Genomic DNA, 27,245 nt, shown 5'->3' on the forward strand with positions numbered 1-27,245 from the left:
TTCTGCAGACAAAGGCAGGCGGAGCGCATGGGGGGAGGGGCTGTTCTGGGAAGGCCCCTAGGGACCGGCCGCATTATACTACCTGCTGAGTAAGTGCTGATAACAACTCACCCTTCACAGCTGAGCTCAGTGCTGTTACGATGGTGTTGGTTTCTAAACAGGTGATACTTTGTTTCCTTTTGTGCTTTGTTATGGGGTCCTCTCTGCCTGGGATGCCCTTCTCGGTGTCTCTTTCCCTGGTAACCCCCACGTGTTGGAGCAGCTGAAGGATCCCCCAGGAATAGTCTCCATCTGCAGCCTCCCCCAGGAATAGTCTCCGTCTGCTCTCTACTGTTGTACTGTCTACTACGGCTTTAACACCTATCCATTGTAGACGTGATAACAGCTGTCATTTGTTGAATATATTGATTTTCTGATTCCAGATCTTTTATCACTGGGACTTCCGTAGTTTCGATTCAGAAATGAGGTCAGAAATATGGGTGTGTATTTAAAAATATGCATATAAAATAAGTGGGAGAATGTATGAGAGAAAAGGCAGGAAAAGATGCAAGCACATTTTTAGGAAGCTGATTGTTAGGAGATCAGTTAGGGAAGAGTGAATGAATAATTAAAGCATGTTAAATAGTCATTTGCCTCAGCTGTCCCTTTGTGTGCTACACTTTATTTGGGTTTATTAACTTGATTGTAAGACTTTCACAAAGGGACAGCTGAGGCTACCTTTTATTAACCTTCTCTTCTCCAGATTGAACATACGGGAAGACTGGATCATCCCCCAAACTGTTACATCTGAAAAGTGTTTTCCTTCTTGATATTTTTAGATGATGACCAACCTAATAGCCAGCTGTCAGTTAATGATTAAAAAAAGATGTGCTAACCTCTTCTCCTTCCTTCTAAATCTGCCTCACCTGTATGGTATAGTTAAATGTGAGTTGTGACTAGTAAACTTTTCTCTTCATGAATGTACTCAGCGTCTAAAGCTTATTGGTCTTTCTTATTATAGAACATTTGTTGACTTCATTGCATTTTCCCACTAGAATGGGTGGGCACAGTATGGGAACTGGAATTCACGGAAACTGAGCCTCTGGATCCCACCATAGAAGCAGAGATCGTGCAGACTGGACTGAGCGCATTCACAAATCTCTATGACAGTCTTTTAACTTTTGCTGCTGGAGAGCATGGAGCTACAGAGGTAAAAAAAAAAAAAAAAAAAAAAAAAATTAAGCTAGCCATTTAGTTGTCAGAAGTGGAAGATAAAAGGCCCTATTATCATCTAAAGCTTAGTCTTTTTAGTGTATAGGTCAGAAGGAGTATGATAAAGAGTGGCATAAAGAATGTGGTTCATTTATTGGGGTAGCCTCATAGCTTTCCTTCCAGAGGTTCAAGGTATTAATCTGTGATTCTTTTTCAAGTCATGACCACTGTTTACAACAGCAAATTAAAGGAAAAGAATAAAGGCCAAGGCAAGGAGGGAAAGCAGATAAACCAAATAGGAAAAGTTGGCCAAGGATAATGCAATAACAATTCGGGCATGCCTTAAGTTTAGGAAAGCTGGATATAAAACTGAAAAGGGATGAGTTGAATTAAAAATGGAAAAAAGAGTTCCTTTAAATACTGAGTTCTACCTATTACTGTTTAGATCATTAACTGCTTTTCAAAAACTGAGCGGACTTTAAAGCAGAACAAAGAATACTTAGATATTAACATCTCTGAAAGATCTAAATTACCAAAAATATTTCAGTTAGAGGTTTCATGTAGCTGTTCAAAAATTAAATCATCCTGTTAAACATTCATTAAGCATAATGCTGAGTACTGCATGAAGTACCTCGGCAGGTAACATGATGGTTAAGGTACTCCCCCTACCTCGGGGAGAGGGGAGAATTAAGCACTGGCTCTTGGGGCGCCCATTCGCGTTGCACTGGCCAGGCATGTCCAGTGACCACATCCGCAGGCATGGAGAAGCACCAGGCCACCAGAGTCTGCATTTTAACAACTGCTCTAGGGCAGGTTAGGTGCCCTCTCATAGGGGCATGGAAAAGCGAGCGTGGTGAGATTGGGTGGGTCCCAGAAAGAAAGTAGCTAGCTGGAGGCACGTCTTCACAAATGGATGGAATGTTGACTGCAGTAATGCGGGTCCTAGGGTAGCCTACGGAGGGATCATCACAGTGCGGACGTGCAGCGGGTGCCGAGGGGATGGGGGCAGGGCGGGGCACACAGGACTGAGCTGTAAGTGGGGTCCACAGTGGGGTTCGAGGGTGAGGTGTTTGTGGTATACAAGGTTCAGGTCTAAGCATCATACATAGATTAACCCAGTCATTCTCACATCCAGCTCTCGGAGGAAGAGGTTCTAGTGAGCAGTAGACTAAGGGACTTGAAGAGATGTTTCAGACGGATGTTCTTAACCGAAGATGGACTGAAGTGGGAAATGCTATACACAGGGAGGTCCCTGGGGACAGTACAGCTGACCCTTGAACAACACGGGTTTGAACTGCACAGGTCCACTTACGTGGAGAGTTTTTCAGTAGTAACTACAGGGCTCCACGATTCCAGTTGTCTGCGGATGCAGAACCATGGATGTGGAGGAACTGTGTCTGCAGAGGGCCGGCTATGAATTCCACAAGGACTTTCGACTTGCCCTGTGTTGTTCAACAGCCAACTGTTCAGCTGTGTTTTGCTCATCTGTTTTTTTAAATGTGTGTTACGGCATGGTCTGGAGTTACGGTTGTGGAAATTGGGGAGGAGGGCTAACAACTAGGGCCTTTTTTTCAGATGGAGTTAATAGAGTTTTGTGAACTTAGCTTTTATCAGTTATGAAATGCTGCAGAGGTGATTGGGTCCCCCAGGGTCACAGTTACAGGTGAGTGGAGCTGAGATGGCCTTAGGAATGAGGATGTAACTCATTTCTTCCAGAAGCTTCGTGGTGAAGGAAAGAGGAGAGTTTTCCCTGTCTTTTCAGGGATGCAGTATATACAAAGTCTGATTTCTTGAACTTTTGTGAGCTTATGTTTTTTTAAAGTAGCCCAGAATAAACCATATTTAGTTCCTGCTATGTTTGATTTATACAAATAACCTATTTCCTGTTCACATGTTTAATAGGAGAAAGCATAGAACAGTGATAAAATTAATAAGATTGTGGTTTATGCTCTAGGGTTTATTTCCTGTCTTACCTAGGCTATTTCTGAAATCTCTTGAGGGAGACACTTTCCGGTATTTCCTCTCCTGCTCCCATTGCCCATAGAACATTTCAATTTAAATAAGTTGCTCTGATTTCTTCAGTTAGTAATTTGAGTGATAAATGAATTGGGGTACATTTGACATACATGGAGAGTAACTTGTTTGCATAATTACTGATATAGGGTGCCCCCATAGTCTTGGTATAGCTTTTAGGTATAGTAATTTCAGAAATATATGTGCTTCAAACTTACCCAAAGTTATTTTGAAAGGTTAATTAAGTTTCTTGTATAGTTATTTATCTTTGTAATTTTTTTGTTTTGTTTTGGTCACGCCATGCAGCTTGTGGGATCTTAGTTCCCCAACCAGGGATCGAACCCAGACACTCAGCAGTGAAAGCGTGGAGTCCTCACCCCTGGACCGCCAGGGAATTCCCCTTGTAATTTTGAATAATACACTTTTAAATTTTGTTTTAGTCCCTATGAAGATGACAAACATTTACAATTAGGAGCCAGAATGGTCTGTTCCCTTTTTTATAGGGCACTAAAAGTACTCAGAAAACTCAGATAATAGGAGATTTTCCCATTTCTCTAATTATTGGCTCTTATGGTTCGCCCCTCCCCCAGAGCATTTGGACCTTCTTCATGGAGAACAGCATTTCCCACAACGCGCTGATGGCCTTGTTCCATCACTTTGTTCAGACGGTTCTTACGAAAAACGTCAGTGCCCAGCAGCGGGAATTTGGCCTTCATGCCGCTGGGCTTTATTTTCTGCTGCTGGAAGTACCAGGTACAGTATGTGTGTTTGGTGTGATAGGACAGGGCTTTTAGTTTTTAATTTGTCTACATTGTTTTGTACTTGTACTTTGTTTCCTCACTGGGAGGCTAGGTGAGAGGGAATCTGTGAAGCACGTGGCATGTTACAGGTGTTCCAGAAAGCTCTCCTGTTTAAATGTGTTTTCTGATGTTATGCTGGGTTTGTAACCTAATATAAGCAGTCTGAGAGGGGTAAGGCTGGAGGGGGTGATTCAGAGCTCCACTCTGACCCACCCCACCCAGCATACCATTCCGATACCGCCCTGCCTTCTGACACCCTGTCCAGGCTGAGAAAAGTGCTGGGGGGTGGGGAGGGGGAACTATTGTCTCCCCCGCGTGGGTGTGGACAGTAGTTGGGACCGTTCTCATCCAGTAGGCCAGAGCACAGTTAGTTAGGCTGAGGAAGGAAGCATGGGGGAGGGGTCTGTCTGTGATGCTCCCCCGCTTCCTTCGGGTGAGAGCCATGAAGGAGTCCCTCCTCCCCACTCACCCCAGCCCAGGGCAGGAGAGGGTGGGGTGCAGAGGGAGCTGCAGCTGTGGGACCTTGAGTTCACGTGGAAGAGAATCAGGGTCAGCTGCCTTGCAGCTCGACGTTGCTCATGTCAGCGCGTTCATAATAGATGTTAAAGGCCTATTCCATATGACTTGGGAATTAGTGAAGAGATATGTAAAGCCTGGAACACTGATTTGTTTTACTGTTAATGCTCCCATCATGACTTGAAATAATAAGCTCCCAAAGAACTCACTTGCTAAGCGATATCTCAGGTGTAACTGGGCTCTTAGCAAAGTGGTGGCCTTGGAAACCCAGTTTCACTCTTCTCTTCCTTGCTGGGCGCAGCACCTTCCGATTAAGGTTGAGATTCAGCCCAGAGCTGAGGTCTGGCTGTTACTCGTAGGGCCACTTGCAGCTTTCCAGCAAGTTGTACTTCTGCCAGTTACCTTCTGTGTTTAAATGTTTCTGGATTATGGTTGGGGTGCTGTTGATACTTAATATTTGATCACGGTTTGTTCTTTTTCAACATCCCTTGCATTTCCATATGAATTTTAGGATTTGTGCATCAACTTCTTTCCAAAAAGGCAGCTGGGGTTTTGATGGGTTGCATTGACTCTGTAGATCAGTGTGGGGAGTGTTGCTGTCTTAGCAGTGTTCAGTCTTCCAATCCGTGAACATGGACGTCTTTCCATTTATTTAGGGCTTTCATTGGTTTTGATGATGTTTTGTAGTGTTTTGTTTGTTTGTTTGTTTGTTTTGCGGTACGCGGGCCTCTCACTGTTGTGGCCTCTCCCGCTGCGGAGCACAGGCTCCGGACATGCAGGCTCAGCGGCCGTGGCTCACGGGCCCAGTGGCTCTGTGGCATGTGGGATCTTCCCAGACCGGAGCACGAACGCGCGCCCCTGCATTGGCAGGCGGACTCTCAACCACTGCGCCCAGGGAAGCCCCTGTTTTGTAGTTTTCAGGGTACAAAACTCTTGCACGTCCTTGGTTAAATTTATTCCTAAGTATTTTATTCTTTTCTGTGCTATAGTAGATGAACTTGTTTTCTTAATTTAATTTTCGAATTGTTTACTGGTGGTGTATAGAAGTACAGTATATCTTTTTTATTGAAGTATAGTTGATTTCCAATTTTATGTTAATATTTAGTTTTATATATATACATACGCACACACACACCCGTTCTTTTTTATTTTCTTTGCCATTATGGTTTATCACAGGATATTGAATATAGTTCCCTGTGCTGTACACTAGGACCTCGTTGTTTATCCATCCAGTATATAACAGTTTGCATTTCCTAACCCCAAACTCCCAATCCATCCCTCCCCCACCCAACCCAGGCCCCCTGCATTGGGAGCATGGCATCTTACTCACTGGACCACCAGGGAAGTCCCTTGGCTATGATTTTTGATCATTGATCTTGCACTCTGAAACTTTGCGGAACTCATTTACTGGTTCCAATAGGATTTTCTATATATAAGATCATGTCATCTGTGAACAGACATAATTTTCCTTATTCCTTTCCTGTCTGGGTGCTTTTTCTTTTTCTTGCCTCGTTGCCCTGGCTAACAGCTCCAGTCCGCTGTTGAATGGGAGTGGGGAGTTGGGCATCTTCTTCCCGATCTCGGGAGGAAAGCTTTCAGTCTTTTGCCCTTAAGTATGATGCCCCCTGGGGGTGTTTTGAGGATGGCCTTTATCTGGTTATTATTCCTAGTTTGTTGAGTGTTTTACTATGAATGGGTATTAGATTTTGTCATTTGCCTTTGTGCATCTGTAAGGTGATCATGTGGTTTTTATTCTTGATTCTAGTGATATATTCATTGATTTTTTCATATGTTAAGCCAGTTTTGCATGACCTTGGTCATAGTGTTTAATCCTTTTTATATGTTGCCAGATTCAATTAGGTAATATTGAATATTTTTGCATCTGTATTGATAAGGGATTTTTTTTTTTTGATACCTTCATCTGGTTTGGGTTTCAGGGTAATACCAGTCTCATGGAATGAGTTGGGTAGTGTTCTTGCCTACTCTGTATTTTGGAAGTTTGTGAAGAATTGGTTGTTTTTCTTCCTTACATTTTTGGTGGAATTCACTAGAGAAGCCATCTGGGCCTGGAGTTTTCGTTGAAAGAAGTGTTTTTTTTGTAGAATCTGTAGTGATATGTCCTCTTTTAGGCCTGATGTTGGTAATCTGCATTTCTTTTTTTCCTTCATCAGTTTAGATAGAGACTTATTGATTGATCATTTCAAAGAACCCATTTTTGCTGTTATTGATTATACTCTATTGTTCATTTTCTATTTCAGTGATTTTGGTCTTATCTCTTACTGCCTTCTTATTTAGGGTTTAATTTGTTCTTATTCTAACTTCTTAAGATCTTTATTCTCACTTTCCTTTGTTTCTAATATACATAATATTGTAAATTTTCTTCTATATATACTGCTCTATCTGCATCCCACAGATTTTGATAATCTTTTCATTACCATTCAGGCCAAAGCAGTTTTCTGATTTTTCTTGTGATTTCTTTTTACACCTCTGAGGTATTTAGTAGTGTGTTTAATTTCCAAATATTTGAGGAATTTCCTGAAATGTTGTAATTGCTTTCTATTTTATTTATGTTGAGATCAGAGCACATACTTTATATGACTACAGTACTTTTAAATTGCTGACTTTTTGCTTTTGTTTTAAATGGCTCGGCACAAGGTCTGACTTGGTGAATCTTGTATTTGCCCTTGAACGGAATGTGCATTATGCCTTTGGGGGACCTCTTTTCTGTCAAAGTTGAGTAGGTTGCTGCGGTTGTTCAGGTCTTTTGTATCCTTTCTGATAGTCTGTTTATTTGTTCTTTCAGTTACTGAGAAGAGCATTGAAATCTCCAAGTATAGTTTTAACTTACCTGTTTCTCCTTTCAAGTCTGCCAATTTTAACGGCAGGTATTTTGAAAGTCTGCTGGTTACAAACATTTGTGATTGTGTGTCTCCCCTTTGGTGTTATGTCCCTCTTTGTCTGGTTGTATTCATCGTGCTGAAACCTACTTTGATCTTAAGATGGCCTTTCTCGTTATCATGTGACTTGTCCTAGGTTGGCACACCCTTTCTCATGATTTACATGTGACTTGTCTGCACGTCTGTATTTAAACAGAGTGTTGTAGACTGCCCATCACTGGATTTCATCCTCTCAACAATCTTTGCCTTCTTATGGGACATTTAGACAGTTTAGATAATTAGTTATCAATATGGTTGGGTTCCTGCCCTCTTGGTATTTATTTTCTGTTTGTTCCATCTGTTTTTTGTTCCATTTTCCCCTCTTCCTGCCCTTTTTCGATTGGGTATTTTTTTAGTATTCCATGTTATCTCCCCTTTTGGCCTATTAACTATACTTATTTGTGTGTGTATGTTTTAAGTGCTTGCTTTGGGTGTACAATAAGTACTTTAATAGTCTATCTTCCGATAATCTACTTATTTATAGATAATGTAAAACCTTAAGACAGTGCGCTTTTCCTTTCTCCCTTCCTGTTTGTGCTGTTGTAGTTACAAGTTGAATTTCTGTGTGTCGTAAACCACACAATTTATTCATAACATTTTTCTCTGAATTATCTTTTAAATAATCTTTTTAGAAAATGAAAAAATAAATGTCTTTTCTTTTTAAAAGATTTCATCTCACGTAATCTTCTTTTGGCCTGAAGAACTCTCTTTGACTCTTCTCATGCTGTGCATCTGTTAGCCATCGACCGTCTTGGATTTTGATTCCATGAAAGTATCTTTCACCTTCAAGAATGTTTTTGCTGAATATAGAATTCTAGGTTGACAGATTTTTTCTTTCAGTGCTTTTTGGGTGTTATTTCATTGTCTTCTGGTTTACTTCACTTCTGATGAGAAGTCTGCATGACTCTTATCATTGCTGTTCTGTGTGTTTTTGTCTTTTTTTTTTTTTTTTTGGCGTGGTTACCTTGAAGATTTTCTCTATTAGTTTGTTTTGATTTGATTAGATTATTAGTTTTGATTAGATTATCTACCCTTTGGTGGGATTTCCTTTGTGTTCATCATAGTTTGGTTCATTGAGCTTCTTGGGTCTGTGAATTTGTAGTTTTTAACATATTTGGAAATTTTCCAGTTATTCCTTCAGGTATTTTCTTCCCTCTCTTTTTTATGGGATTCCAATTACTCGTATGTTAGATTGCTTGATACTCTCCCATGGGTCCCAGGGCCTTTATTAATTTCTTTTTGTTTCTGTGCTTCTGTTTCTTAAAGTTCACATGCCTTTGTTCCTGTAGCATCTCATCAGCTGTTGAGATCACCCAGTGACGTTTTCTTTTTCAGATCCAGAAGTTCCATTTGATTCTTCAAAATATTTTCATTTCTTGCTTTGTTTGCTACTGTTTAATTCTTGAGCTTATTTATAATATCTGCCCTGTGGTTGGTTTTTCTCTGCTTGCTCTGTCATTTCTTGGACTGTTTCTAGTGACGATTCTCTTCTTACCACAGGGCACATTTTCCTCTCTGGATGCCCAGTACGTTTTTTTTTTTTTTCTTTTGGTACGCGGGCCTCTCACTGTTGTGGCCTCTCCCGTTGCGGAGCACGGGCTCCGGACGCGCAGGCTCAGCGGCCATGGCTCACGGGCCCAGCTGCTCCGTGGCATGTGGGAACTTCCCGGACTGGGGCACGAACCCGTGTCCCCTGCATCGGCAGGCGGACTCTCAACCACTGTGCCACCAGGGAAGCCCCGCCCAGTACCTTTTTATTGGATGCTGGACATTTTGAATGTGAAGTTTTTGAGTGTCTTGGTTTTGTTGTTTTCCTTTAAGTAGTGTTTAAGTATGTTTTGATAGGCAGCTATTGGTGCATTAACTTGGTCTTTTTGAGGCTTGTTTGAAAGCTTTGTTGGGGCAGATGTAAAGTAGCCTTTACTCTGGAGCTAGTTTAGCCCTGCTGTTAAGGTGTGTTTCTCTCCGAGTGTGTCGTGAATGTTCCAGGTCACTATGGATGGCTGGGGCTCCGACGTATCTCTCCCCTGTGTGCATTCCGAAAACTGTCCATCTCCCACCTGCTTGGAGGTTTTCTTTGCCCACCATCATGGATTTCGCCCCATGCGTCCTAGCTAAGGTCAGCCCTGTGCAGACTTCTCAGCACTGTCTCCATGTGGCTTCCTCGTTTCCAGTGCTCTGCTCCATACATTCCAGCCACGCTGCCTTCCTGACACTGATCCTTGTATTCCTGACTTAGTAAGTCCATCAGAATGTGCTTGTGTTCATCATTTTTCTGCTGTTGTCCAGACATTGCCTCCAGACCCAGAATCGGGTCAATTTTAGGGTTTATCTCACTGGTTTCCCTTTTCTCGGGGATTGTGTGGCTAGGCTACCTCTTGCTCTGGGTCTTAGATGGTCACTTTGTAAATTTCTGTCCAGTTGTATAGTTGTTTATGGCAGGAAGAAAAGTGTAAAACCACTTACTCCGTTACAGCCAGCTACGGAAATCTCATTGTTTATTTATGATGAGGCCTGTTGCTCACTGCCTAGGGCTGAAGTTGAATGGAACTTTTTTGCTAAAGATTCGCTGTTATTCAAAGTTAAGGAAAAGTCTGGTTTTGCTTTTTAATTTTTCGTTGTTGTTACAGACGTATTTCAAGACAATTAAACCTACCCTGCTTACTCTTTATTCTTTATGAATAGGTAGTATAGCCAACCAAGTTTTCCACCCAGTGATGTTTGACAAATGTATTCAGATTCTAAAGAAGAGCTGGCCTCAGGAATCCAGCTTGAATCCGAAAAGAAAGAAAGAACAACCGAAGAATGCTCAGGCCAACCCAAGGGAGAGTAGGAAGAGAGGAAGGCCCCCCAGGAAAGAGGAGATGGAGGTAAGAGGGAGTGGAGTCGTGAAGCATATCTGATTTACTTAAGAATTTATATTAAGGTAGGGTTTCAGGGGTCACGATTATACCAAAGCCCTAGCGTGCCGTCCGCCATCCCTCCCGTAGGACTTGCAGTCGCCTCATGTACCGCTGAGCGTGTGTTCCCCTTACCATCTTCCCAACCTCCCCATCATCTCTCTCCCGCCTTGTTCCCAGATGTGCTCACCACGGGCCAACAGGTGTGTTTGCCACATTATTTTATTGTCATTAGAGACGGTGGTCGAAGTATCCTGAGGACTCTCGTCCATAGAACATAATAGAATAACGTTAATTCCTAATTTTTATGTGACTAGGTAGGGTGGTAGAGGTTCACTGACACCAGAACTTCTAAGAAACCCAAGAAATCTCACTGACGTGTAAGTATGGAACTAGAGCTTCCATCTGGTCCAGTGGCTAGCAGCTGCGGCTGTGGAGACCCCAAGCAGTTGAGGCACCTGGTCAGCAACCCAGCGTCCACCTGGAGTTTCACTACCCTTGACTGGGTACATTGAAACCAGTCGGGGCAAACTGTTAGGCAGTACTACACAGTCAGCTGTACATTTCTTCATAATCTAGATGGATGAAGTGATTGAAGAACAAGAGGATGAAGAGAATATTTTTTTTTCTTCCCGAGACCTTTGTCAAATTCGAAATGCCATCTTTCACGTCTTGAAGAATTTTTTAAGGCTTCTGCTCAAGTTTTCCCTGAAAGAAAAGCCACAATGTATACAGAATTGTGTAGAGGTAAGTGAGAATTCCAGGAACCTTGGGCAAGTTCAGAGAACGAGGACACGGGCTAATACTTAAAGAGTGGGAAAAACCAGGCCTTTTCTTTGTCTCTGTTTTCCAGGTCTTCGTTGCATTGACTAATTTTGAACCAGTTCATGAATTTCATGTTACACAAGCCAGGTGAGCCATTAAATCTTCCAGTGCTAACATTTAATTATGGTACAATGAGTTTTGCTCCATCAGAAGCCTTAATGCCATTTTACCCTAATTGGCACACAGGTAGAATTTATTCATTTAGATATAGCTTATAGGGTTAGGAGCTATTCCAAGTGAAATCACATCCATTAACTAATCTTTAGCTTTTTTTTTTTTTAGAAACCTTAACCAAGCAAAATACATACCAGAACTGGCCTATCATGGATTGTACTTGCTGTGCTCCCCAATTCACAGAGAAGGAGATAAGGTAAAGGAGACAGGACCCCACTGAGTTACTGGTTGAAGTGAAAGCATGCGGGTCGTGGGATGCTGGAAGCTTTTGATGTGATGCCGTGTGAACTCACTAGGTCATTGTCATGACTTGAGGACGTTTGTATAATGAACATCATCCCCATCACTACGTGGTGCCCACTGTTCATTCCAGGCTTATATCCAAGTACCTGGTGGCCACAGGAAGTTCTTGTTGGGTTAAGGCATAAAGAATGGTCCCAGTGTGACCTGGGTAGAGGAAAAGATAAGCTACTGAGCATTACTTTTTTTTTAAAATAAATTTATTTGTTTTATTTATTATTTTTGGTTGTGTTGGGTCTGTTGCTGCACGCGGGCTTTCTCTAGTTGCGGTGAGCGGGGGCTACTGTTTGTTGCGGTGCACGGGCTTCTCATGGCGTGGCTTCTCTTGTTGTGGAGCACGGGCTCTAGGCGCGCGGGCTTCGGTAGTTGTGGCTTGCGAGCTCTAAAGTGCAGTCTCAGTAGTTGTGGCTCACGGGCTTAGTTGCTCCGTGGCATTTGGGATCTTCCTGGACCAGGGCTTGAACCCGTGTTCCTTGCATTGGCTGGATTCTTAACCACTGCGCCACCAGGGAAGCCCCCTGAGCATTACTTTTACAGAAGTATTTACCAAAGTCTTCTGAGAAGGAGAGTTAGACAGTCACAGACTTCCCAGTTTCCCTTAGCAGTTCCCGTGTGCCCCTGTATTTCTGTTAGTGTTTGTGTTTTAGTGGATGATTGTGCAAACACGCTCCTGGTTAGCATTCATATATGGATTTGCCCCCAGTGACCTTTGAAGCCCTGCAGCTCTGGACACTGGAGTTAACGGCTTTTTAAGCAGTAGGGTGTTACTAAACCTGGATGTTGTTAATGAAACAGGAGTTTGCAAAAAACGTGACGGACCAAGGTCCTGTGCTTTTGGTGGCTGCGATACACCTAGTTTCCAGGGGCAACGATGTGTGAATGAGAAGGCCCTGGGCACTCAGGGCTCTGCATTTTGTCCAGACTTGGGCCTCACCCCTCACTGCCTGTATGTCCTCCTGTGAGGCCTCGGTTTCCTCATTTGGACAAAGAGGGTGAAAGGCTTCCCGTCCTCATGGATTTCTCAGGAGGATTACAGGGAAGAATGCCTCTGTACAATGCCTGCTGTTTAGAAAATGTCCCATATTTCGTTATTATGTCATTGTCACTTCTCTGTTTGAAATATGGATGTGATAACATTCACAGTAAAACCTAATTCCTGAGCCCTTTTTAACATTTTAGAAGATAAGGAGGTTGGGAAATTATCCTTTCAGGCAACAGTGTCTCTAAGGACATGGTGTTCTTCATTGTGAAAGTTCTGCCCTGATGCTGGGCGACATTGGCTGTGGCCTGACCTTTAATTACTTGACTTCGGACAACTCACCTTGGGAGTCTTCTATTATGTATAAAGTAGAAATTATAGTAAAAGCATTAACAAAATGGAAAAGCCTTGCTGACCTCGTGGAGTTGAGAGGTTTCAGAGAAAGTGTGGTCAGATCTAGTAACACGTGGACGTGCTTAATGCAATACCTGTCACATATTTGGTTTCCAGTAAATTGTTTTATCTACTGGATGAATGAATTAAGTAGCTGAGTAAATGATGTGTGATGGTATATTGGAAGGTGCTCTGTAAGCTTCAGGTGTAATACAGGTGTAAAGAATCATCACTTTCCTCTTTTCTGTAAGGGGTAATCAGTAGCATCCTTTGCCCTTCGTAAGTTACAACTAATTCTCTATAGTCCCTAATTTCTGGGCTGGAGTGTGAGAGGGGGAGCAGAGAAGCCAGCTGGAGTTCCTATCATTATCTGTAGGCAGCACTTTCACACTGCTGCGTTGTGCATGTATTGATACCTGGTCATCGTCCAGGAAGTGCATCCTTAGTGTTGAAGCAAAACCTGTATCAGCCTCATGTAACTTCAGGTCCTTGAAGTGGTTCACTGTGGTCTGCATCACGGTCTCCAAGGCCCTAGGATTCTCTGTCATGCCTTAAACTGAATTTTCTTTTCTCTTCCAGGTTATCAGATGTGTTTTCCATCGAATGCTCTATGTAATATTAATGTTAGAAGTGGGCAAAGGCTCCCATCACGCCCCCCTTGCCATCACTTCTCCGGCCATCAGTGGTAAAAACCAGGCAGTCCAGTTTGTCAGGTGAAACACACACAGTTTGGATCTTTACTCTCTGTCCCTCTCCCTCAGTCTTCTGGGCCCTGTACTAAACCAGGATTTCTGGCACCTTTAGAAATTAAGAAATGTCTGGGCTGTTTGTGGTTCAGGGTTCAAAATAAAGCACTTGGTAGCTCATCTGGTTTGTGTGGTCTGGGGTATTGTTGCGGGGATGAGGGGTCTGCAGTTTGTGGGCCAGCCTGTGAAGTCAGCTCTGAGTTCTGACAGCGGCCTGAGTGTTAGCCGCTCCAAGTCTCCCTCCGCCTTTTCTTTTTCTCTCTCCTCTTAGTCTCCATCTTTTTGTTCCTTGCCACTTTTTTTTTTTTTTAAACTTCTTTAGCAATAATTGATAGACTAATTCTCCCCTCAAGAGTCACTTAGCTTCACTTGTGAAGTTCTGTGTCTGGGCTTTACTGGGGAAGACATGTTTGCTGTGTCCTTGGCTTTTCTTTTCTTCTGTTAACTGGCTACTCGGCAGCAGCATGGAGGTGGTGGGAAGAAGGGGAAGATGTGTATGTGAGAGTATGTACATACCTGGAAGCAGCCGCGGTGCGTGCTGTGGGTGCAGACGTGGGGTGTGGATGCTTCAATCCAGGTGCGGGCTGCTGTCTGATCCTTGAGCGAGTGTCTCGTTAAGGACTTTTAAACATTAAATAACTAAGATGTATTAAGTAGAAACACTCATTTTAGTTCTTCCATGAGTTCATGATGTCACAAATTGCAGTAATATTCCTATAATGGTGCAAGGAAACTTAACACTGGAAATGGGTCCAATCTGGGCTTAAAATAGTTTCTTTTGGGGTTACAGTTTGGAGAGGTACTGTTAGAAATGCATTTCACTGAGCTACCACTAGGTGGTACTGTGTCTCAGTCTATCCTCTACCTCAAAAGGATGTATTTCAGCCTTAATATTAAACGTCTTCGGCAGTCCAAGGGCCCTGTGAGGACTGCACCCCTGCCCCTCCCTGACTGGCTGGCTGCTCACAGCAGCTCGGAGAGCACCTGGGGCATGGTGACTGGTGTTCTGTTGTGACACTTTGTCTTTACAATCCATGCACTCGCAATGCTTGCAGTATAGGGGTAGATTGTTTTTAATAGGATTTTGAAAAGGTAGAAATTTCTCTATTTTTGAGAACAGATTCAAGGAAAATTGCTACTTTATTGTCATTATAGGTGTATTACAAACTGTGGCTGTGTTTCTTTCCTTTTATAGCTCACTTGTGGATGAACTAAAAGAAAGTATGTTTCCAGTCCTTCGTGTCTTACTCCAGCACATCTGTGTCAAGGTACTGTTTGCTTTAATGAGGGTGTATAAATACACATGAAGGTAAACATGCGTGTGTGTTCTTGGAAATGAGTCTACATCATTACTAAATGTTGTTTTGTTTAGTATATTCACCAGGTGTTCCCCTCTAGTGTGGTTTTCAGGGGAAAACAACTTTTTATTTTGGAAAATTTCAAATAGAAATAGAATAGTGTGACGAACACTGTCTTCAGTGATTTTGTATAAGCTGTAACTCCTCCAGCACATACGCACGCTGGATTTTTCTTTTGAAGCAGATTTCATCATACCCTTTCAGACATAAATATTTCATGTCTCTGTAAAGGATAAGAACTCGTTAAAAACATAACCACAAAATATTAACACACCTAAAAAATTCACAGTAATCCCTTAATATTGTCCAGTATCCGGTCAGTGTTTACATTTCTACTATTGTCTCATAAAGTTTTATAACAGTTTGGACAGATGATTCTTTACCTGAACTCTATGGACCCTAGGGGTCCGTAAACTCTTTGAAATTAGGCGCTGAGTAGTGGGCGTACAGGTTTCTTATATGCTAGTTTCCCAAGGGGTCTGAGACCTAGAACTGGTTAGTCATTTCTGTAACATGTAAACGCTCGGCACTGTCGCCAAGCCAGGCGCACTCAGCGATCGATCGCACTACCACATGCGTCTCCGTCATCCTGCTTTGGGTACTGGCTGGGCAGCTTCTCAGGGTCTGTGTTTCAGGTGGTCGATAAATCCGAGTACCGGACCAGTGCAGCTCAGTCCCTGGTCCAGCTGCTCAGCAAGCTTCCTTGTGCGGAATATGCTTCTTTCGTGGCCTGGCTTTATGGATATTCACGAAATGCCAAGGTAGGAGCTACATCTGTGTGAAATTGTGGCTCCTGGCTCTGCAACCTTCTAGTGACGGCTAGATCTGAAGATCTGTTTCTGAAGATTAGTTTTCTTTGTCTCTGATGGAGATGTGTGCGATTTTGCTTTACCAGATCCCGTACCGGGTGTTCACTCTTGATGTTGCCTTGGCTCTGCTGGAACTGCCTGAACGAGAGGTGGACGGCACGCTGCCCCCAGAGCATCAGAAGTTCCTGAAGCATAAGTTCTTGGTGCAGGAAATCATGTTTGCCCGCTGTGTAGACAAGGCTCCGACTGTGCGTAGCAAGGCACTGTCCAGTTTTGCGCACTGCCTGGAGTTCTCTGCTACAGCCGCGTCAGAGAGCGTCCTGGAACTTCTGGTGAACAGTGAGTGTGCCGAGCACCATGAGGCCGGGTCTGGGTCCTGCTGGTCCAGAAGCTGTGGTGGCAGAAATAATAGATGTGCTGTGATAGACTGGGACCCTCAGAGACCCTTTCAGTAGGTTTTACTGTCGAATGACTTCTTAGACGAGCCTTACTAAGCAGTTAACGTATTTTTTTTTTTTTTTTTTTTTTAGTTAACGTATTCTTGACCTTAGGCTGAGGTGGTTGGCTGCTGTCACTATTCCTTTGCGTCGTTGGTATTGGCTGTATTGGATCTGATGACCAGTTTAATGCACAGCCAAGGAGAACACTGAACTGTCAGCATTTAGACTCTGTCTTGTCTTCAGGCCTAATTATCTGGGGTTTGATTCCTCTGTAAATATATATGTATGGTTTTTGATACTAAGACTTTTCTCTCTTATCTACTTGCTTACTTTTAGCTCCTGCAGTTTCAGGAATAGAGAGCCACCATGACACTTCACTGAAAAATTCATCAGGTAATGAAATGGGTCAATATATTGTCAGATATTGAATAATTGTCCTTTTAATTAAAGGACTTGCTGAATATTTGAATGTTTTTTTCTATCTCCATATTACCTGTTTTAATACTGCACTTTTTTTCTTCATCAAAGAAATTGAAATTCATTTCAGTAATGATGTGTAGTAATTTAAACGTGGAATATGCCATGCTTATGTTACTTAAAGGTATAACAAGTTTTTACTGTACTGACTGGGCCTTTTTAAAATTTATTTTTAAGCTTTTTCCTATCAGAGGCAGACATTTAACCCTTCTGGAGGCTCAGAGGTGATCAATATAGACAACAGTGGTGAAACAGCTGGATATAGGGGTATGTCAGATTTTATCCCTATCAGATGAGTAATAACTATTGGATTTCAGACAACTGTAAGTAGAGCCTCAAAACCTTGGAATTTTTTTCTGACTAATTCACCCTCAAGAACTGAAACTTTTTTTCCCTTAAAAGTAGAATAATTTTTATTTTATATCTTTAATCGATGTCTTTGCACCATACTGTATTTCATTTTAAGATAAAGAATAAGCTACATTTCCCTTGTCGTGTACTGAAACCCAGTATTTCTGTCACACTTAAGAGAATGTTAGCAAATATTTTATTTCCTTAGTGAAGTCCATTGTTCTGAACACTTGGGCTTGCTGGCCAGAAAGGACCAGTTACTAGGAAAGGTGCAGTAGAAATTAAATTTGTGTTTGGAGAAGAGTCATCACGGAAGAGGGGAAAAGATAAACGGTACTATGGTACTCACCCTTGTGTCTATTTTTATTCCTTATTTTTCCACCTGGCATCTTGACTCTGATTAAGCCATCCCAGAATCCATTTTTAATATGTGGTAGGGAATTGTGAGCCCAAGCTTCCATTGAAAAAGTTCAGAATTTAGGTAATTTCTCTTCACCAGCAGTATGAACTGTTCTTTAATGGGTCATACACATCGTGTGGAGTGGTTATAGGGTGCTCTCTCCCGTGAATCCCAGCACAGGATTCTGAACACAAATGATGCCTGTTCTCTTTCAGTGACTTATGGAAGCCAGAATAATCTGGGATGGTAAAGTGTCAGTGTGATTCGGGAGGGAAGAAACACACCTGGGCTAGGTAGTAGGTAGACCTGGAGCTACTCTCAGATTCTGTTTCTGTCTAACTGTATGGTCTTGAGAAGGTCACTTTACTTTTCTGGGCTTTTCCTTCACTTATACTAGGACACAGCATAATGCAGTAGGGGAAAAACTACATTAGAAATGAGAGGCAATCTGAATTCTTATCCTAACACTGCTACTAAAGAGCTGCATGACCCAAGACATGGGAGTCAGCAGAACTCCCTGCCTGCTTGTCACTTCTGATCCTAACACCTTCTCTGTCTTTCACAAAGGGCTGTTGTCAGGTTTATAGAAATTATGTTTAGAGAAGACTTTAAAAGAAAAAAGAGGGAACATTTGCAGAGGATAAGTGATATAATGAGATTTATTAGTTTATTTGATAAACATGTATGTGGTCCCTTCCAGTCTGTGCAAGGCATTGCAGGTACAGACTGTGACAAAACATAGTTCCATCTCTTAAGGAGCAGTGGGCGAGGCAGGTATGTGTGTACGTAAAATCGTAATATTGTGAGATGGATGCTGAAGCACATGTAAAGTGCCATGAGGATCATTACTTATCATTACAGCCTGGAAGATTACGTTTAAATGACTAGATATTAGCATGTTTTACTCAAATTCAGAGCAATAACTCTATGTATAAACAGATTCCCTAAAATATGTAAAGAAATTTAATCTGGAAAAATGTCTGGTTTAATTCCAGTCTGAGCAAGTTACAGATTCACTGTTGCACAGACAATGGCGAACACTATTGAGTTGTACTGATTTAACGATGCTTCCAAAGTATAAACATTTGCCAGATGTATAGCGACCATGTTCCCATCTTACTGTTTGTTGTTTTTTTAATAAATGTATTTATTTTATTTATTTATTTTTGGCTGCATTGGGTCTTCGTTGCTGCATGCGGGATTTCTCTAGTTGGCAGTGAGCGGGGGCTACTCTTCATTGCGGTGCGCAGGCTTCTCTTTGCGGTGGCTTCTCCTGTTGCAGAGCATCGGCTCTAGGTGCATGGGCTTCAGTAGTTGTGGCTCGCAGGCTCTAGAGCGCAGGCTCAGTAGTTGTGGCACACAGGCTTAGTTGTTCCACAGCATGTGGGCTCTTCCCAGACCAGGGCTCGAGCCTGTGTCCCCTGCGTTGGCAGGTGTATTCTTAGCCACTGTGCCACCAGGGAAGTCCCCTATCTTACTTTTGATAAACTAAAGTGACTTTTTGGGGGCTGGGGGTGGGGCTGTGTTGGGTCTTTGTTGCTGCACGCTGGCTTTCTCTAGTTGTGTCAAGCGGGGGCTACTCTTTGTTGCGGTGCGTGGGCTTCTCGTGTCAGTGGCTTCTCTTGTTGCAGAGTACAGGCTCTAGGCACACAGGCCCTAGAGTGTGCGGGCTTCAGTAGTTGTGGCGTGTGGGCTCTAGAGCGCAGCCTCAGTAGTTGTGGCGCATGGGCTTAGTTGCTCTGCGGCATGTGAGATCTTCCCGGACCAGGGATTGTACCTGTGTCCCCTGCATTGGCAGGTGGATTCTTAACTACTGCACCACCAGGGAAGTCCCTAAAGTGACATATTATTGGTATTAACTATACTTTAAAAAATTTGTATAGTTACTACATGCCAGTCACTGTGCTAATAAGTACCTTTGTTGGTGTTCTTTGGTTTTGTTTTGAGAGAGAATTCACATATCATAAAATTCACCATTTAAAGTGTATTGAATTCAGTGGTTTTTAGTATATTCATAAAATTGTGTAATCAACTTCCAGAAACTTTTCATTAGCTGAAAAAGAAACCCCATACCTGTGAGCAGTCACTCTCCATCCTCCCCTCCCCCCTGCCTCTGTCTCTGTGGATTCACCTATTTTGGACATTCCACATAAATGGAATCCTGCAACATGTGACCTTCTGTGGATAGCTTTCATCCACCACTCGTTTTCAAGGTTCATGCGTGTTGTAGCATGTATTAGTAGTCTGTTCCTTTTTACGGCTGCATATAGTCCATCGTATGGATAGACCACATTTTGTGTGTTCATTCAGTCTGGCGGTTCCTCAGAACGTTAGACGTAGAGTTACCACATGACTCAGCAGTTCACAGATGGCATGATCTGATACGATTCCTGAGTGTGCACCCTCAAGGAATGAAAATATATTCATACCCAAAACTGGTACAAGAATGTTCATAAGAGCATTGTTCATAATAGCCAAAAAGGTGGAAACAACCCAAATGTCCACTTAACTTTTTTTTTTTTTTTTTTTTTTTTTTGCGATACGCGGGCCTCTCACTGTTGTGGCCTCTCCCGTTGCGGAGCACAGGCTCAGCGGTCATGGCTCACGGGCCCAGCCGCTTCGCGGCATATAGGATCCTCCTGGACTGGGGCACGAACCCGTGTCCTCTGCATTGGCAGGCAGACTCTCAACCACTGTGCCACCAGGGAAGCCCCCCACTTATCTTTTTGAGGTGAAAGTTCTTGATCTATTCTGCATCCAAGTTCCTCATCAGCTATAATGTGCACATATCTTTTTCTCATTCTGTGGGTTATCTTTTCACTTTCTTGGTGGTGTTCTAAGAGTTTTATAGTTTTAGCTTTTACATTTTTGTCTTGGTTCAATTTTGAGTTAATTTTTGCATATGGTGTGAGGTAGGGGTCCAGCTTTCACATGTGAATATCAAATTGATGGAGCACCCTTTGTTTAAAGGACTGTTTTTTCACCTTTGAATGCTCTTGGCACTCTTGTCAAAAATTAGTTGACCATAGGCATATGCGCTTATTTCTGTACTCTCAATTCTATTCCATTGATATTTCATTGTCCATCTGTATGCTGGTACCACTCTGTGTTTATTACTATTGCTTTACAGTAATTTTGAAATCAGGAAGTGTGGGCTCTGCATCCTTGTTCTTGCTTCTCAGGATTGGTTTGGCTATTCTGCGTCTCTTGTATTTCCATATGAATTTTAGGTTCGACTGTCAATGTCTGCAAAAAAGCCAGCTTGCGTTTTGATAGGGATTGACCTCTTAATCCATGTGGGGTGCCATCTTAAAAATACTGAGTTTTCCAATCCATGAACAAGGGGTACCTTTCTATATTTAGGTCTCCTTTAATTTGTTTCAATGATGTTTTATAGTTTTCAGTGTATAACTCTTGCTCTTTAAACATATTCCTAAGTATTTTATTCTCTTTGATGCTATTGTAAATGAAATTGCTTGCTTAATTTCAGTTTTGAATTGTTTATTGCTAGGTTTTACAACTGATTTTTGATGATTGATCTTGTGTCCTATGACACTGTTAAATTTGTTACTAGCCTTAAAAGGTTGTGTGTGTGTGTGTGTGAGAGAGAGAGAGAGAGATTCCTTAGGATTTTCTACATATCAGATCATGCCATCTGCGAATAGAGTTATTTGTTTTATCCAGCCTGAATGCCTTTATTTCTTTTTCTTTCCTATTTTTCTTGGCTAGGACCTCTAGTGGTGTTGAAAAGAAGTGGGGAAAGCAGAGGTCCTTGTCTTCTGTTCTTAGAGGGAAAACTTTTCGTCTTTCACCATTGAGTGGTTAGCTGTGAGTTTTTTCAGGAGTTTCCTTCTGTTCTGAGTTTGTTGAGTGTTTTTATCATGAATAGGTGTAGGATTTTGCAAATACTTTTTCTGTGTCTATGGAGATGATCACGTGGCCTTTGTCCTTTGTTCTATGGTGGTATATCACAGTGAGTGATTTTCCCATGTCCTGGGATAAATCCCAAGCATGGCGTATAATCCTTTTTGTATCTTGCTAGGTTTTTAATTTGCTAATATTTTGCTGAGGATTTTATGTCTGTGTTCAGAAGGGATTTGGGTCTGTTGTGCTCTTGAGCTGTTTTGTCTGGTTTTGCTCTCAGGATAATACTGGCTTCACAGAGAGAGGTGGAAAGTGAAACAGAAGAGATTCTGTTTTTTGAAAGAGTTTATGAAGCATTGGTATTAATTTTTGTTAATTGGCGATTTTGTTAACATTTGGCAGGCTTTTCCAGTAAAGCCATCTTGGTCCTGGCCCTTTGTGTATGGGGGGTAGTGTGTCTTTGTTTCTTCTTAGGTCAGTTTCCCTAATTTCTATCTTTGTAGAAATTTCATCTAGATTACTTAATTTGTTAGCATAAAATTGTTCGTAGTGTTCGACCTTTTTATTTCTGTAAAGTCAGAAGTAATGTTCCCTTGTTCATTCCTGATTTTAGCAATTTGACTCTTCTCTCTTATTTTCTTAGTCTAGGAAAATGTTGTTAATTTTGTTGATATTTTTCAAGGAACCTACTTTGATTTCATTGATTTTCTTTATTGCTTTCCGTATTCTGTTTCATTTTTTAATGTTCTTTCTTGTACCTCAGCAGTTCTTAAGTGTGGTTTGGGGTCCCTAAGCCTCCTTCAGTGGGTCCTTGAAGTTAATACAGTTTTTGTAATAATATTTAGATGTCATTTACCTTCTACACTCTGATTTTCTCACAAGTGTAATTTGGAGTATTGTAGAGGTCCCAGACAGGCAGAAGCAGATAGAAGCAGAGATGAGTATCCAGTTGTCTTTTATTAAGCCAGACATTAAAGAGTTTGCAGAAATGTAAATCAGTGGTATTCTTTTCACTAAAGTTTTTTTGTTTTGGACTGTAGTTATTTTTTAGTTAAAAAATATACCATTTATAAATGGTATATAAATATACCATTTATAACAATGCCTTGTTATTTTAAAATGAATTATTAAATGTTTTTACAGTTCTCAGTTTAAATTTCTAATTCATATTAAAAGATATAATCCACATTAAAAAAGCTCTTAGGAGTCTTCAGTAATTTATAGTAGTGTAAAGGGACCATTAATGGAAAGGTTTTAAAGCTACTGTTATGTATTGTTTTACTTAGTCTTTAAAAAACCTGATGGTTTAGATCTTACCATTTGTAGTAAACAGAATAGAGATCTAAATAGTTCATTCAGAATTTTAGACTTAGCAGCCTGGATTTAAAACTAAATTTTCCAGAATTTACGCCCTTCTAAAATTTTACTACTCTACCTTTTTCATTATTGTGAGTAGCTAATTATTTGAATTTTCTTCTTTTTCTGTGTCATTTCATGCTCTGATTTCTTATGATTTAAAACCAGCTAATGAGTCAGTCTGGGATTACAGCATGTTCTCAGGATTGTGTGGTGTGCTCAGGCTGTAATGACTGTGCTGTTTCCTCAACAGGAAGGGGTCTCATGATGATGCTGAGGAGCAGGGTCGGAGATGAGAAGACCAACGTCAGGAAGTCTGCACTCCAGGTGTGAGTTTTTCTGGACATTCTTTTCATGTACTCTTTTTAAGCACTACCAACTTGAAGATACAAGAGACTATTTTAAAAACCCTTCGGCCATATTCATTACTCACTTTTCCCTTAATGTTAGTTCACCTTGTTCCTGTTAAATGTAAATTACATAGATGAACTGAAGGATCATCTGTTCTTAAGTGTTCCTACTGGGTTGCTGGCTTTTTAGGAATCACAATTTTATATCCTTAATTTAATTTTTTAGAATAAGGATTCTTAACCTGGGGACCATGGATGGATTTTGATAGGGTTCACGAAACCCCTGAAATGGTTTCAGAGTACTTGTTTGTATAAAATGTATGTCGGGTTTTCTCCAGAAAGGTGTTAAATTTCATCAGATTCTAAAAGGTGGGAGGAGGGATGGATCTGCGATCTCAAAAATGAGAGAATCACAAACTTAAAAGGCAGTGTTTTGTCTGCAGTTTTGCTTTTTGTATTGACATTATGCCTAAGTCACCCCTTCATGTTACACATGACCTTCTAGGTCTTAGTGAGCATTTTGAAGCACTGTGACGTCTCGGGTATGAAAGAAGAGCTGTCAATCCTGCAGGACCGGTGTCGGGACCTTGCTGTGTCTGTACGCAAGCAGGCCTTGCAGTCTCTCACCGAGCTTCTTATGGTGAGATGCAGCCATCGTGTGTCTGATGGGTGGTATTTTACATTACAGATAATTGAGCTTGATGAAGTACCTGTTAGAAACTCTCCTAAGTCCACTGTAGGATTCTACAGTGTAAGAGAAAGGAATCTGTCCATTACCTCTGGTAGATTGCATTTCATATTAAATATAATATGACTATTGCTAGAGAATGCCAATGGTTAGCTTTCTGTTGACTTCAGGTTAAATCTCGTGTAGAAATGTGAATTTTAAAATTAATTTGGTTAGGTAAGAGGCCTAGATTAATTTTTGTCCATTAAAACCTATATAGGTGATACTGCCAAAAGAGCAGATCCACTAATCCTATATATAATTTACTTTTGCCAAATAATTAATTTTTGAAGAATTTTAAAAGTGAGTTTTTTTCTTTATTTCATGATAGAAGGCATTAAGCAATGCATGTTTTGACTTTCTCTGTTAGCATCTATTCTAATTACTCCTTCGGATAAAAATTTACTCTTTGCTCTCGATCTTGAATTACAAAAAAGTGCTGCTTCACTACCAATAATGAGATAATCACTGTGTAAGTCTAAAATTCCAGTATGGGATTTCCCTGGTGGCACAGTGGTTTAAGAATCTGCCTGCCAGTGCAGGGTACATGGGTTCAATCCCTGGTCCAGGAAGATCCCACATGCAACGGAGCAGCTAGGCCCGTGTGTCACAACTACTGGGCCTGTGCTCTAGAGCCCATGCTGCGCAACAAGAGAAGCCACAGCAATGAGAAGCCTGTGTGCAGCAATGAAGACACAATGCAGCCAAAAATAAATAAATAAATAAATATAAAATTTCAGTATTTACTGATTTACAGTTACTGGAGCTTGAATTTGTTTTTCACATATATTTGGAATGTTGATTTTTTTTTCCACTGTATGTTTTATTTGTAATTATGTGAGCAGCTACTTGTAACATATCCTAAAACATCGATCACAGCTTCCCCGATTTGTGTTCAGACCTGTGATAGCGTAGGCGTCTTTATGACTTCCTGACTTTCAACACCTCAGGCACAGCCTCAGTGTGTCCAGGTACAGAAGGCCTGGCTGGGGGGGGTTGTCCCGGCCGTGATGGACAGTGAGAACACCGTGCAGGACAAGGCCTTGGAGTGTCTCGACCAGCTCTTGCTGCAGAACATCAGGCATCATGGTCAGTTCCACTGCGGGGACAACAGCCAGGTGCTCGCCTGGACGCTGCTGACACTGCTGAGCACAGAGAGCCAGGAACTGGGGTACGTTTGTGCGCAACTGGTTGTCCTTATGGGAGGGCTTTCGTTACAAATTCCTGAGTCGATCTCGGAAAATCAGCTCTCCAAATTGCTTAATATACGAAGGCTCAATCTCGATCTTTTTCCCTTGACCTAGTTCAAATCTCTTAGCATTTTTGTGGTGACAGTTTTTGTGAAGCCTTCCTTTGCTTTTCTCTGAGTGTTTTCCAGCTTCGAATTGATGTCTTAATATGTAGTAGAAAGCATTAATGGATTTGCTGTGTTAACAGTAACTTTCCACAATACTGGTTATTATGATAGATGACTTCCTGGGTATGACAAGTTAGACTTTTTCTGACATTTTATTGGGTCGGTTGACTTAATCACACTGCAGCATTTTTTCCATTTGATAACATATGCTGGGTGTTCACTGTTCAGTGAGCAATGCAGTGAAGAGTTAGCACCTGCACTGATCAATTTTAATCTCTACTGCAGTGATCTTGCAGCTGGTTTGTGTCTGTGCTCCCTTGACTGTCTTTTCCTTTCCTTTTGTTCTACATTTATCATACAAGAAACACCTCCCTGCTTGTTTACATGTACTTATGGAGGAATTATCATCCAATGGAAAGAAGAATAGATTTAGTATCATAATAGGTACTAATAATTGTTAACCATGCTCCAATATAAAATAAAACTTAAAAAAAAATAGATATAGATAATAATAGATTTAGCATACCGTCTGTGGCCCTGGCAAATCACCCCATCTCTCTGGGCCTTAGTTTTCTCATTTGTAAAAAGAGTCGGTTACACTACACGATCTCTTAAGGTCCCTTTTGTTGTTAAAAATCTGACTGAGAATGCATTCACTCATTAAATATTTTATCAGTACCAACTGTATGCTTTGCTGAAATTCCTGGAAGGGAGAGGAATTTAGCCAGCAGTAGAATCAACTACTTTTTTGCTTTTCTTAGGGATATCTTACTGTGCACACCCAGTGTATACTAGCTCATGAGAAACTGTTGGGAGGTTTATTTCATTTCTTTTTTTTTAACTTTTATGTTAAAATATAACGTATAGAAAAACGTACAAACTGTAAGATCAATAAATATCAAAAAAATATAGCCATGTAACCACCACCCAGGTCCAGAAATAGAACATTGCTCGGCCTGAGAAAACTCTTCCTTCCAATCGCTCTCCTTCCCTCCTCAAAGGGAACGACCACTGTGATTTTAACACCATGTGTGAGTTTTCTCTACTCTTCATCTTCATGTAAGTGGAATTATGTGGTATGTATTCTTTGTGTGTCCGACTCGTTTTACTCAAAGGAATACAAGATTCATTCAAGTTATCGTGTGCAGCTATAGCTCATTCACTTTCATTGCTGTGTGTATGATATTTGTGAATAAGCTACAGTTTATTTATCCAGTCAACTGTTAATAGATTATGGGTCGTTTCCAGTTTTTTATTATGAGGTATAATGCTGTTGTGAATATTCCCATGTGTATCTTTGGCACACATTTCTCTTGGGTGTACACCTAAGAGCAGTGCTGTTGAGTATGCTTTTATTCATCTTTCATGGTTACTGCCAGACAGCTTTCCAGAGTGGTGGGACCAAGTTACATTTCCTTGCAGCACTTAATGAGAGTTCCAGTTACTCAAGATTTTGGCCTGCATTTCGTGTTGTCAGTCTTCCTTTTTAGCCATTTTGGTCCATTTTGGACCAATACTGGTATTTCTTGGTGGTTTTAATTTGCACTGCCATGTTGACTAATGCAGTTGAGCCTCTTTTCATAGGTGGATTAGCATTTAGATATTCACATTGTGAATTACCTGCCCAGGTCTCCGGCCCTTTTTTTTTTTTTTTAATTAGGCTGTCACTCTTTTGCTTGTTCACTTCGAAGTGTTCATTATATATTTATGTACAAGCATTGTTGTATGTATTACAGATATCTGTCCCATCCCATGATTTGCCTCTTTACTCTCTTAATGATGTGTTTTGATGAGTTCAGTTTGTCAGTGGTTTTCTTTATGGTTAATGTATTTTTAAAGAAATATTTTCCTACCTCAGGATCATATACATATTTTCCCATATAATCTCCTAGAAGTTTGATTTTTTTCTTTCCCCTTTATAGTTAGGTCTTCAACTTACCTGCAATTAAGATGTGTCATAGCTTCCTTCATAGGCTCTCTGTT

General features: G+C 41.3%; 1 protein-coding gene across 2 annotated transcripts in view; it reads left to right on the forward strand.

Annotated features, from left to right (window-relative positions):
* NCAPD3 (non-SMC condensin II complex subunit D3) overlaps window positions 1–27,245 on the forward strand; it is a 57,624-nt gene that overhangs the window by 1,383 nt on the left and 28,996 nt on the right. The window contains exons 2-16 of one of the 2 annotated variants that reach the window (XM_032640377.1): window positions 1,035–1,189; window positions 3,795–3,957; window positions 10,142–10,326; window positions 10,936–11,103; window positions 11,210–11,268; window positions 11,464–11,551; window positions 13,607–13,740; window positions 14,969–15,041; window positions 15,767–15,892; window positions 16,027–16,279; window positions 16,717–16,773; window positions 17,035–17,124; window positions 23,082–23,155; window positions 23,684–23,818; window positions 24,856–25,076. In XM_032640377.1, coding sequence (XP_032496268.1) covers window positions 1,035–1,189; window positions 3,795–3,957; window positions 10,142–10,326; window positions 10,936–11,103; window positions 11,210–11,268; window positions 11,464–11,551; window positions 13,607–13,740; window positions 14,969–15,041; window positions 15,767–15,892; window positions 16,027–16,279; window positions 16,717–16,773; window positions 17,035–17,124; window positions 23,082–23,155; window positions 23,684–23,818; window positions 24,856–25,076 — 1,981 coding nt within the window. Of the gene's footprint in view, window positions 1–1,000; window positions 1,190–3,794; window positions 3,958–10,141; window positions 10,327–10,935; window positions 11,104–11,209; window positions 11,269–11,463; window positions 11,552–13,606; window positions 13,741–14,968; window positions 15,042–15,766; window positions 15,893–16,026; window positions 16,280–16,716; window positions 16,774–17,034; window positions 17,125–23,081; window positions 23,156–23,683; window positions 23,819–24,855; window positions 25,077–27,245 lie in introns of both variants that reach the window. The other variant, XM_032640378.1, reaches the window with a different exon arrangement.

This window comes from Phocoena sinus, chromosome 8 (assembly GCF_008692025.1).
Source record: "Phocoena sinus isolate mPhoSin1 chromosome 8, mPhoSin1.pri, whole genome shotgun sequence".
NCBI classification, from domain to species: domain Eukaryota; kingdom Metazoa; phylum Chordata; class Mammalia; order Artiodactyla; family Phocoenidae; genus Phocoena; species Phocoena sinus.